The 13055-nt window shown below is 57.7% G+C and overlaps 1 protein-coding gene across 8 annotated transcripts in view; it reads right to left on the bottom strand.

Moving 5' to 3' along the window:
* Window positions 1–13055, bottom strand: part of LOC138987974 (uncharacterized) — a 63874-nt gene that overhangs the window by 15283 nt on the left and 35536 nt on the right. The window contains exon 2 of one of the 8 annotated variants that reach the window (XM_070371442.1): window positions 447–11918. The exons of the other annotated variants lie outside the window; for them this stretch is intronic. Within the exon in view, the coding sequence (XP_070227543.1) occupies window positions 11856–11918 (63 nt within the window). The 3' untranslated portion in view covers window positions 447–11855. Of the gene's footprint in view, window positions 1–446; window positions 11919–13055 lie in introns of those variants that run through there. 8 annotated transcript variants of the gene reach the window in all.

The following is a 13055-nucleotide window of genomic DNA, read 5'->3' on the forward strand; positions in this document are numbered from 1 at the left end:
ACAGACCCTGGGTGTGTGCCCCACTCTGCCGCCCCACTGTGGCCAAGACAGCTCCAGGAGGGCCTCAGGGGGCTGACGGCTCCCAGGGCAGGCAGTGTGGGCAGGGTGCCGGTGAGCGCAGGCTTCTAAGACACAGCATCTGGGGGCAGAGGTGCGAGTCCGGGGGAGAAGCCGAGGCTCTAGAGCCAATCAGGGCCGCAGAGAACCTTCTGGGCTGTGAAGCCTGGCCTCTTGAGGCCTCCTTTCTGTATCTTCAGAAGCAGCCATTTACACCTACCGTCCAAAGCTGTTGTCTGTCTGAGCAAACGAATGTGGAGTTCCCGAGAGCCTGGCAGGCACACGGTGGATCCACACCGAAGGCTGCGGGCAACAGCAGACTCGTCACCGAGTTGGTCTGGCAGGGGAGGCCAGCCTCTCCCAGGCTCGCACCTTGATGGTACCTGGAACAGCAGAGTAAGCCCGGTTCTAGCGAGACAGCAAAGCACAGTCCTGCACGTCCTAGAGATTCCTTCCAGGCTTCAGACTCAGAACACCATGAACACACGTTCAGGCGTCAGGATGGGCTCTGCTAGGAGCCACGGCCCTGCCACCTTGGTGGTGGTGGGGGTGCACCCCATGTCAGAGCATCCCCTCCTGGCAAGTTGCCTCCGCTCCTTTTAAATGGACAGGAGGCGCCGGGACGACGGTGCTGCCCCCACCATGACCACCGGTGCCCCGGGGAACGTTTTCCTTTGAGGGAGAACACACAGGGAGAATCTCGGCGGGTCAGTTTCACTCCGGTGGTTGATTTCGTAATTTAAAAGAATTTTTTCTTCAGTTACAAAAGGAATAGGTGCTCACGAAACACGATTCTGGGAAACAAAGGAGAAAGAGGCAGCGAGCATTTTGCGTGCTCCGTGAACCCAGCCACGGCAGGCCTCGCCGACCCTGAGGACCCGCAGCCATTCTGAGGCACATGCATGTGGCCATAAACCCTGGTGGGCCCCGCGCCAGGCCATGGAGCCTGCCCCCCGTGACCTCGTCACGGCTGCTCAACCCACACAGCCAAGCCCAGGAGGACGGCTGGGCCCGTTTCTCGCCTTTGTAAGAGACGTGAGGATGGATACCTCTTATCTTTATGCATAAACCTTTCCTTGCTCCCCCGGGGAGACCCCTAGAAGTGGGGTCCCAGCTCAAAGCCCAGGGCACTCTCACATGTCTGAGGTAGCTACCCCAAATATGGCCCCTCAGAACCTTCCAGAGCCCCACCCGATGTCACAAGTGCAGGTCAAAACGATGGGGCATCGGGGAGAAACAGGCCCACCGCAGGGCAGGGACCGGCCCACGACCTCGCCGCAGGCCGCCGACAGAGCCGGGAGGCCGCTGGGCCCTGCCCGCCGGGCAGTGTCTCCCCAAGGGGCGCTTTTATTTTTAATTTCCTTTTTAAAATATATTTTATTTTGTATTTATTTGGCTGAGCTGTGCAGCACGTGGGGATCTGGTTCCCTGACCAGGGATCAAACCCGCACTTCCTGCATGGGAGCACGGAGTCTTAAGCCCTGGACCACCAGGGAAGCCCCCCAAGGCACACCTTTAAATGGCCCGAACGGAAGCTGCCCCAGACCCTCCGCAGCTGGACAAAGATGCCCCAGAAGGGTGCCGGGCACTGACACCCGCGTTCACGACGACTCATGGAGGTGAACAGTGGTAATGACGGGTGGTGGCACGTTCCCCCCGAGAAGCAGCAAGCCCAGGGCTGACCTGTCAGGAACCAGCCGCTGCAGGGAGAGGGGAGGCCAGAGGGTCCTGCACCTTGTCATCACCCCCTGGAGGGGACCCTGGGAGCTGTGACAATGTGGGGGCAGGAGCGGGTAGGAGATCTGTGAGTCAGAAGTATCTTCACTTAGAATGTACGGAGGGCCCCCTGCCCATGACACCCAACGGATTGATGGATCCTGCCTCTTACACCCAGTGATGGGTGAGGAATGGGCCCCACGGCGCCCGCGGGCAGCTAGACTCGCCATTCTTCCTGGCCGGGACCCCTGGAGGCCACGTGGTCCTCCCACAGCCTGGCATCCCCCGACGTCCGCACTCTCAGGCTGCTCCTCGGGCGTCACTGCACCGTTTGTGACGAGGTGTGGCTCCACCGGTCCCAGATTCATCCTAAAAGGGAATGTGGCTGGTGGAGGCGGAAAAAGAAATAAACTCTCTCGCTTCTCCAGGAGCCTGGACTCCCGGCCGCCATGGTGACCTGCTGGCTTGTGCCCGGTGCAGAGCCTGGACAGTCGGCACTCGGCCTTCTCTTCTTCCGTTTTGGTCTCCGGATTCCATTTCATTCATTCATGAAACATTCCCCAAGAGCCTGCTCCGTGCCAGGCTGGTGATTTTGGCCCGTCCTTCCCGAAGCACCCAGTCTCCCAGGGCAAGGCGTCTGTGGGCAGTAGGCATGTGGAGAGCAGGGAGGGCTTCCAGGAGGAGGCAATTCTGCACCGCAGTCTGGAGAGGTGGGGGATGACGCCGTGGAGGGGGCAGAACAGGTTGCTGGGGGCCTCTCGAGTCCCACCAACGGGACACTGGACTGCAGCCAGGAGCTGGACGCAAGCCTGCGGGATGGGCACCGGGGCAGAGGCCCGCGCTGCAACGGCCTGCTCTTGGGTGGGCAAGACAATGGACGCCGTCTTGCGGCAGGGAGGAGGGTGTCTGGGAAATGCTGGACGCCAGCAGAGCTGGAAGGGCAGTCCGGGTGTGGTGGGAAGGGGAGCTGAGGATGACAGGGGCAGGGCAGCAGCTGCAGGGACATCCCCCAGGAATTTTAGGAGGGAGAGGAGACGGGTGTGGTCACAGCAGAGGAAAGTCCCCATGGAAGACACCCAAGGTCAGGCCCAACATGGCGCCCCGTCCAGGCAGCCCGGCGTCTCTCGTCTAGTTATAGAGCAGTCCCAGATCCACGCCAGGAAATGCACCTTCTTTCTTCTGCCCGACACTGTGGTCTTGGCTGTCCCCCTCCCATGGGCCTTCCCTACTCTGACCAGCCACCTTTCTGATGGGCCACCTCCCAGACCCCGAACGCAGCTGTGGGCAGAGTGTCGGCTCTGAGGTCTAGGACACTGGCTGGTCTGGCTCGGGTGCCACCATCTAGCTCTGCAATGAGGGCTCAGCCTCCAGAACTCAGTTCTCTGGCTGGTGGCACATCAAGGTTCCGTGAGGTCGCCCCGATAACCGGTATCAGGGCCTGGCACACAGAGGGGCTTCGCGCATGGGTGCTCAGCGGCGTCTGGGGGTCTCCGGGCTTGGGGGGGGCTGAGACGGGAGACGGCAGTGCGGCCAGCCAGGGGAGCTCGCCGCCCGCCGTGAATCACCACGCCAGGCTTTATAATTATCTGGGCACTTAGGCTCTCTTTCTTTTCCTCCCACTTCCCTGGGGAAATTCCCTTCATTTCCTCCATCATCCCTGGCTCCCTGTGTGTCTAAATCAACCTTACCCCGGGCAGCAGGCTGCTCCTCCAAGCTCTCGCCCTCGGCCTACTTTACTGGCGAGGGCGGGCTGGGGTGCCAAGAGGCAGGGGCTACTGGGGTGCCATCTTTGCTCAAACTGAAGCTCCATTCCTACCCTGGACAGAAAACTGAAGGCGCCACCCCCTCCCCTTAAGCTGCAGCGACTGCGTCCCCGGGGCCCATGGGCTGCTGCTCCCATCGCCATGATCTGTCGGCAAACCCAGGCAGCCTCGGGCAGGGGCTTCCACGGTCCCTCGGCTCAGACGACGACGAGGAAACACTGACGTGCGGGCAACGGGTTCTGGCAGCGGGTTCCAGGTGACCTCGAGGAGGTCGGGCTGTCCCCACTCTCTGTGAAGCCGCGCTGGGGGAGGGTCAGCCCCTCCGTGGGTCTCTAACAGCCTGCTCGTTCTTGGCGAGGGTGTGGGGTGGGTGCTGTTCTGATGCCACCTCCTGCGCGCATCCAGCCCTGACCCCGATTCTCACCGAACTTCCAAACGACCCCAGCACGTGGCTGTTGTGTGTGTTCAGTCGCTCAGTCGTGTCCGACTCTGTGACCCTATCGACCGTAGCCTGCCGGGCTCCTCTGTCCATGGAATTCTCCAGGCAAGAATACTTGGGTTGCCATTCCCGTCACCAGGGCATCTTTCCGACCCAGGGATCGAACCTGTGTCTCCTGCGTTGCAGGCGGATTCTTCACCACTGAGCCAGCAGGGAAGCCCAACCCCTAAGTAACTTAAATATGTATTCATTGTTTTAACACTATCCTTGAGAAGTAGAGAAGGGGGATAAAAAAAGAAGCAAATGTAGGAAAAAATATGGGAAACCTATTGAAAATCTGTCCATTTTACAGATGGGGACACAGAGGCCCAGGGGGCAAAGCAGTCTGCTCAGACCACCCAGAAACCGCTCCCTGCCGCCCTCAAGACTCTGCTCCCCATCATGAGCTGAAAAGTCTCCCCGGTAGAGCAGTGAGCAGGACCAAGCAGGGGCCAGCCCCTGAGGCACCTGTGACATGTCACAAGAAGTGAGTGGGCGCTGAGGGGTCTCATGGGAGGAGCCAAAGCACCCATTGGGCAGGGTGGGCAGAAATGTCCCCAAGAAGTCACCCACCGTCTCCTGTGAGAGGAGGAGGTGAGGAGGCCAGGGCCTCCACCAGGGCACCGAGCGGGGCCTGGGGCAGCAGCCACGGAGCAGCCCTGGGCGAGCTCTTCACAGGTACCCAAGCATCGCCGCTCTCCCGGGCTCCTCACCGGGCTCCCTGGAGGAAGAGCCGGCTGGGTTTCTTTATAAAGCTGGATCGCATTTTCTGCCCACATTTCTGACCTCCGGAAACCTCTCGGGTAGTTTTCCAGAGCCCTCTGGATTCCACCGGGGGCACGATGCATGCCTCTGCTCACTGCGTTCACAGCCAGGCCGCTGGGCACCAGGCAGATGCCAGGAGGAGCCTAGCGGGCACAGCTGCACAGGCCCCTGGCCGCCCGCAGCCCAGCTGGGCCTCCCTGTCATGGGTCCGTGGGCTCCGGCTGGCTCTCGGTCTCTCAAATTTGATCTCTGGTCAAATTCCATGGCTCTTTCCTTTTAAAAAAAAAATAATAAATAAAACCCCTCTTTGAAAACAAACAAAAATCCCAGAACAGACTCCAGAAACGCTGGCCTTGCCGCAGCTTCATTTTCTCATTCTTTCTCTTTCGTTTTTGGCATCACAAGGACTGGAGGACAGTTCACCCCCGTCACTTCACAGAGGGGCAAACTGAGGCCCAGAGGGGCAAAGGGGCCCCTTCGAGGTCCCCCGGTGACTCCCTGGCACAGCTGGGGCGGGAGCTGGGGGTACCCGACTCAGGTCCAGAGTCTGAGCCCCGGCAGCTGCTGGCCCCGTGGGAGAGGTGGTGGGTCTGAGCCTGTTAGGACGAGAGCCGCCGCGGCCCTGGGCAGGGCTCCGGGCACTCACCCTGAGGAGGGATGCCCGCCTGGACGGGCAGGCCTGGGCCACCGGGCCTCTTGGCACAGGAGAGGCCAGCACTCAGTAAATGTGGGAAGAAGCCCCTGCCGGGGTGAGGGGGAGCCCCGAGGAAAGCAGGCTGGCTCTAATGGAAACCAGTCCGAGGGCCAAAGGCAGCAGGACCCCCGCCCCCCGGTTTCCATGGGGACGGAGCCGGGAGGTGGAGTCCTGGCAGGCTCGCCGCAGCAGATGTGGCCTGTGCAGGGCTGGCGCTGGGCGGCGGGAGGGGCGGCACTGGGCGGCAGGGCCCTGGGACGTGGCAGGCCCAGGCCGGACTCGCGCACAAGCCCGAGGCCGCGGGTCTGCCACCTCCAGGAGGCCACCCAGACTCCCCCCACCCCAGGGGCACTCGCACTGGCCACTCCAGCCTAAGTTTCTGCTCCCCGCCTGGCTGGGCCCAGCCCCATCCTGCACCATCTCAGCCCCAGCCTCGCGGAGGGCGCCCGTGCTTGCTGGGACACAGGAGACATAGGAGCTGGGGACAGACCCCCGGGCGTGGCTCCAGCCCCTCCAGCCAGTGAGTGGGTGCTCCACAAGGCCTGCTCCACCTGGTCCCTGGACGGTGCCGCTGGTCCCCTTCCTGAGCCTCGAGCTGACCCCGACTGCTCTGCTGGGTGCCCTGGAGAATCAAGTGGGTGCTGAGCCGCCCAGGGACACAAGGAAGCTGCGGGGTCACTGGCAGAGCACTGGGGAGGTGGCCACTCGAACGGGGACTGAGTAACAGGGTCTCTGACACCAGACGGAGCCCCTGTTCACTTGCAGAGAGATGGTTTCCCTGAGCTCATCCCCCCCACCCCCGCACTCGGCGCTCTCCAGCAAGAGCCCTTCACACTGGGACCCAGGGCAAGCCGTGGGGCATGCAGGCCCCAGCTGTGCCAGTGACACCCTGCTACTGACCGACCTGGGAACCCCAAGATCAGGTGGGCGCGTCTCCACGGGAGAGACTCAGGGTCCCTCACACGTCCAGTGGTGCCTGCAACAAGCCCCACGGAGAAAAACCCCAGGCTCCTGGTCTACACCACCGGCTCCCGGCATGATGGAAGGGTCTGGGCTTGGCACAGAGCAGAAAAGACCATCTTGAGAATGCTGGAACCTGCAAAATGGTCTTGCCTGTTTGGGGGTTTTACAGCATCTCCCAAAGGTTCGACTTGCAGTTGTCTGATCACCTCGGCCTACAGCCTCACTCTTTCCCGCTCTGGGCTGGGGGGACACCAAGATAAAGGGTGACCATGGCTCCCTTCCTCCCACCCCTCGCTGACACGCCGTGCGTCGTCCACGCCGGGCCAGCAAACGACAGAGGCCTGGAGCCTCATCCAGCCGGGCGCTCGGGGGCGGCGGCAGTCCAACCCGTGGGCCTGAGATCCTAGAGAAACGGCAGCTCAGGCAGAGACAGGCCAAGGGCTCCCAGATCTGCCACCGTCATATGGTCCCCAGGAGGGGAAAAACAGAGGCAAACCCCGACTCTCCCTGGGGCAGGCCAGGGGACAGGACCTCCTGGTGACCGGCGTCCAGGGAGAGCCCCCCGAGGTCGGCACCCATGAAGGGGACCCCGTGCCTGGCTGTCCCCAGCTGGCCAGGGGTGACGCTGGGTCCCGCACTCAGGGACCCGGGTTTGAGGGCAGGCTCTGTTGCCTGCTAGCCGTGTGACTCTGGGCACGTTCCTTGGCCTCAGTGAGCCTCAAGTTTTCTCAGAGAACCGTTAACAGCCACCTTCCACGAGGGCAGGGAGGGGGGCATCCTGGCTGTGCCCTCTCCTGCCACCAGAACAGCACTAGCCCCTGCTGGCTCTGATCAGATGTTGAAACAAGATGAAATCGAACAGATTCCATTTAAAAATAGATGTTTAGAAGAACGGATTAAAGTCCTCGGCCCTAGGGAGTTCCCTGGTGGTCCAGCGGTTAGGATTCCATACCCCACGGTGGGGGACATGGGTTCAATCCCTAGTTGGGAAACTAAGATCCCGTAAGCTGGGCGGGGTGGCCAAAAAAATACTGAATTTTTTTTTTTTTTTTTAAAGAAACAAGGACTTGACCTTGGGCCTGGCACTCAGTAGGTCCATGAAGGTCAGCTCCCCCAACCCTAGGGAGCTCACTCTTATTTGCCAACTCAGACATGTGCTGGCCTCTCATGTCGGGGAGACAAGGGTGGATCCCGACCCTCAAGGCAGAGGATCTCTGCCACTCGAGTCCCCCCTCCACGGGTCCTGCCCCAGCCTGCCTCGCTCACCCTCCCCAGCAGCTGGATGTACCTGACCTTCGTGGCACGGCCGAGGCGGTGGGCCATGGTGGCGGGCCAGGCTGCCAGGGCCGGGAGCCACTACCCAGAGGCTGCTTCGCTGGGCCTCCCGTGGGCACTGGTCACAGGCCGGGCAGGAATACCAGGACCGGAGCAGAGCCCTCGAAGCTCACGCACCCATCCACCATCAGGGCCGAGAGTCTCCCAAGGGCTGGTGCGGGGCGACTTACGAGTGCGTGTTCACAGCGACAAGGGCGCCGGCTGAGGGCACCCTGTCCACACCGCCGAGCACCCACCACGGCCGCTGGAGGCCTCCGGCGCCACGTCGGGGGCGCTGCTGCCTGGACCCGGCACGGTGGGCCCAGGTGCGACTCCTCGTCCCTTCGAGTTCAAGGAAGCAGCACGCCCGGGAGGCTCGGGTGGGCGGGAGTGGCGGGAACTGTCCGCCCGCCTCTGGGATCCCTCCACCCACGGCAGCCGGAAGCGCGGGCACACCCACCGCAGGAATCCCGGGGCAGGGCCAGCGCCCAGGAAACTGGGCCAGAGGTTCCTGTGCGCACTGCAGCAGCCGGACCCCCAGAGTCAACCTGCTCCCAGCTCCCTTCAAGGCCCCAAAGAGTCACAGGGACCAGAGGCGAACCTCCCCAAAACCTGCTCCCATTCACGGCAGGTGACATGGCCTGCTTCCACAAGAAGCCTGTGGGTAGGACATACCCTCTGCCTCCAGGTGGGGAAACTGAGGTTGAGAGGGGCAGGTGGCTCCCCAAGCAGCCAGGCCCCACGCTCCTCCCGCGAGGCCGCAGCCTGGGATGAAGCAGGCTGCCCGCAGCTTCCAGGCAAGACCCCCACTTGCTACCTCTGACCACGCCCCCAGGCCAACGCTGTCTCCCCCACTTCAGAGATAAGAGAATGGAGGCCTGGCTGCGAGAACCGTTCTTATTGAGGCCTTTTCTACTTGAAGGCAGGCTGGGGGTTCACAGCATCTCATCAGATCCTGCCCCCAGTCCCCGCTGTGTTCCTGGTGGGGAAACAGTTCGCCTGGGCTCCCGGGTGTGCGCTCAGGGCCCAGAGCCTGGCACACAGGTGTGTGCACACACAGGAACACACGCACACACATGCAGACCTGCACAGAAGGCCGGCCCTGCCACCCGCTTCCGGGAGGAGGGGGCTGGCTGCAGGACGCGCGCCCCCCGGGCCACCCGGCCGCTCCCGCCCTCGCATGCCTTCCCGGGCCCCGTCCTGGGCCTGCCCCGCCGCCATTTCCTCTCCTGGGCTGGAGGCCCAATGCCAGTCCTCCGGGTCTGCAAATGGCCGGCGTCCGGAACGGCCTGCGGCTGCGAGGAGACTGTGGGTGCCTGACCCGGGCCCAGAGCGCAGCCACGGGCCTTCCTTCACTCGCTAGTGCCCGGCACCTGGGGCCTGTCCACCCAGCACCAGAAGAACAGCCCACCCACTGGGCAGCAAACGCCCAGCCAGGCGTCTTCCGGGGTGGCCCAGAGACCTGGACCCCCCGTGTATGCACGCACGTTACAGCACCACCGAGCACGCACACACAGGCCAAGGGACACGGATGTTCACACCATCACTTAACGCAGAAGGCATGCAGGCTTTGGAGGCCTGCAGGCCTGTGTTCACATCCACCCGAACGCACATTATCCAGCTGAACCTCTAAGGCTCATCCCCTGCAGAAATGACCCCACTGTGCAGGCACTTCTGAGACTCAGAAACAAACCAAGGACAAACAGGACATATGAGGTGCTCTCTGTGAAAAGTGTTGAGGCAAGTGCTGTATCTGTATTACTGTGAGGCAGGGACACTTACTGCTCCCATTTTACAGATGAGGAAACTGAGGCCACAAAAAGGGGAAATAACTCACCCTTGACCTTGATCAGCAGAGCCAGAAAATCAAAAGGACTCAACTTGAACCCTGGCCATGAGTTCCGAGGCTCATGGTCTCCGCCACCCTCCTCTTCCAGACGGGAAGAAGCCTGGCGTGGAGCACGAGGCGGAGCATCGTCATGGCGACCATGCCTACTACCACCGTCCATGCTCTGACGCCATCCCTCTGAGGCTCTGACCCTGGTATCGGGATGTCTCGTTGGGCCTCATCTTTGAGAGCCCCAGACCAGCGCCACATCCATGGTGGCTGATGCTAAACCCAGTTCTGATGCCCTCTGCAAAGACCACCATGGGAAAGGACAAAGTGGTTAAAAAAATGAGCCCGAGGGCGCAGCTGCTGCAGAAAGCAGCTCCCAACCCACTCTGGTAAATACCACCAACATCTCCCTTTTCCTATTATCCCCCACATCTCCGCCAACAGGTACGTTCCTTCAAACAAACAAGCCACAACAAAGCCCTTCTGCTGACCCACGGAACGGCGTCAGGAGCATTCGGGACACGGCAGAGGGAGCACCCGGATCTCACCAAGCACAGCGCGCACTTGGGCGAGCTGCTCTCGGCCAGGAAGAGCCTCCGAGGCTGCAGCGCCCGAGTCCGGAATTCAGACTCGCAGAAGCAAACATTTAAAGATAAGGAGAAGCTGGAGAAAAAGAGCCCTCAGAACCGATTACATCATAATGAGAGCAAATTCACAAAATAAACAGTTATCATCATTTGCAAATTATCATGGCTGTAAAACCGCTCTGCCCTCACGTGTGCTGATATGGACCAATAAATTCTGCACTTTATCTTGGTTAGATAATTTTTTTTTAAGTTTACAGCTACTCTTTGTAGCTAACCTGTTGAATTTTTTTTTAGCTTGGATTTAGATGTATCTTTAGACCACGTGAAATAGTTATCATCTGGTTTTTCAGAAGCTTCTCAAAATAATTTTTATGAATGTCTACATAGAACAGTGAAAGGTTTAATTTTTTTATATAGAAATTATAAAGATGTTAAAATCAAAAGTCCCAAACCCCATCATTTTTAATATAAATTACTGTTAGGCTATTCATGATGCAAAAGATAACAACTGGTAATTAAAACATCTGAGGTCCTTTGACATAGGGTATTTGGAGTCTTAAAAAGGTGCAGATGAAGAGCAAATTTTAAATTAAATTTTAATAAGACGATGGTTGTTCTGCTACCAAATGTTTCAGGGGATCAGAAGATCATTTAATAAGACTGCTTTGATGTACAAAGGCAACTTGTTTATTTTGACCTCAGTTCTTCGAAATTGTCGACTCCACAATTGAAATATGCTGTGTGTTCCAACAAGGACCCGGCAGTCATAATGACAGACCAGCCCATCTGTGCTGTGAGAATGTATAATTTCAGTCTATAGTGGAATTTATATAGAAGCGATGATGTGAAAACTGCTATGTGCGGTACTTTCTTAAAAAAAAAATACTGCTGAGAAGTACTGGGTGCCATGGAGAATGCTGATATTTTCGCCTGATTAAAACAACAACAACAACAAAAGATTCTGTGGAAATTTACTGACTTGGGAGAGGTACAGTGTGATTCCCCAAATGAAAAAATGAAGATGATAATTGATCACATATTACTATCCCAACTATACAAGGTGTAGGCTGGAAAATGTGTTATTCATATACATTAAAACCATTAGATGAACATAATCTCGGTGGAAAATACCACTTTAGAATGAAAATGCTCATTTATGAAAATTAATTGATTTTATGCTACTTGCGCTACCTTGTCCAAAAAGAAGATGAGTTAATGCTCAGGAAATTTGACTATCACTCTAGGATTTAGAATTAAAGGCCTATTCATCTACATTTAATTACAAGAAAGTTATAATTTTATCATATAAAATTTTTTTAAAATGAGGAATGGGCAGCTATTAAAAGCATAAATTCTTTAAGAATGATCAACCTTCCTCTCCAGTAACCCCCAGCCACCCTCTCTGGACTGTGGACTCTTCTGCCTCTAGAATTTGTTGCCCTGTTTTTTCCCGATTACTTTCGTTTTGTCACCAGTTTTTCATTTGGTGCTTGCTAAATATTTGGGTGGAATGATCTTCCAGCTTCCAGCAGCAGAATGTGGCTGTCACCATCAGGAAAATGTTTTAATTATCTCTGCTCCGTGCGCCTGTCTCTGCAGCCCCAAATCCTCCAGGAGCGACTGCTGTCGGATCTCAGAACAAAAGCAGCCGCAGACGCTTCTCGCGTGTGCCGAGCTCCGTTCAGTATTTGGTGGTGTCTGCTCCAGCCGGCTGCTCAGGCCTGCACGAACAGGACCCCCACGCCTCGGAACCAGGAAAACAAAAACGCATTCACGTGGGAATTTTCCTCTCGGTTGCAATTTAGAACTTTCGGGGCCTGATTTTCCATTTTCCATAAATCAAGACCCTGGCTGCTGCCCCTCCAACGTGGGGAAACCAGGCTGTGTCTGCGGGCGCTTTGTCAGCCTGCCAGAGGGTGGAGGCGAGCTCAGAGCTGAACTCGGCAAAGCCCACCTTCTAAATGGAAAGGTTCCGGGCCTGACGGATAGACTCCGATGGCCACAGGGCCAAGCTCCTGGATGGCAGGGCCAGCGTGGTCCGGGAGCTCAGAGGCCTTCCAGGTCTCACTCCCCATCCTGCTGGCCAGGGCTCAGACCCCAGACAGTCAGGATGTCTCGGTCACAGCTCTGCCAGTTGGGGACCAGGGCAGGATCGGGGCACAGGCAGGCCCTGGGATCACTCAGGGCCCCAGAGGGTCGACCGGGTGGACGGGCCCACGTGCGCCCCACGAGCCGTCCACGGGCAGGGTGGATAGGAGCCGGCATAGCAATGTTAGCTGGAACCCCTGGCTTAAATAAGTGCTTAGAAAACAAAGCCTAAAACAACCTACGAGATCTTCCCACACTAAGCTGAGAGCTGAAAACAGCTTCCTTTTCTTACCCTCCCCAAAAATAAAATAAAATAAAAGGGAGAAAGAAACTGGATCGCTAAACTGTGGATATGGCAGCATTAAAGACGCCGGACAAAATGAAAGGGCCTCTGTTTCTCAAGGCAGAATCCAGCCTCCCGTGTGCCCGCCTGGCCCTGCCTTCTGAGGAGTTGGCTGGGGAGACCGTGGATGTTTCTGGTGTTTTTTCCCTTTGCCACTCCTGGTGTGGCCAAAAATTAAAATTATCAGAACAACAATAATGAGATCTCCCCCCTCCAAAAATAAAAATGAAAATAAAACTGGTACAAGTGAGCATGAAAGAGTAAGGCCGTGCCTATTAATACCTCCCGAAACATTCGTTCAAATTATAATTGAACATGCAGCTACTGTGAAATAACAAACATTCATTTTTATTGTGATTTCAAACGCCCTGTAGCTTTGGATCTTAAAAATAAATGGGTTTGGCTTCTGCCTCTTCCCTGCAGTTTTTGGAAGGGCTTACTTCACTGAAG

The sequence above is a fragment of the Bos mutus genome, chromosome 5 (assembly GCF_027580195.1).
Source record: "Bos mutus isolate GX-2022 chromosome 5, NWIPB_WYAK_1.1, whole genome shotgun sequence".
NCBI classification, from domain to species: Eukaryota; Metazoa; Chordata; class Mammalia; order Artiodactyla; family Bovidae; genus Bos; species Bos mutus.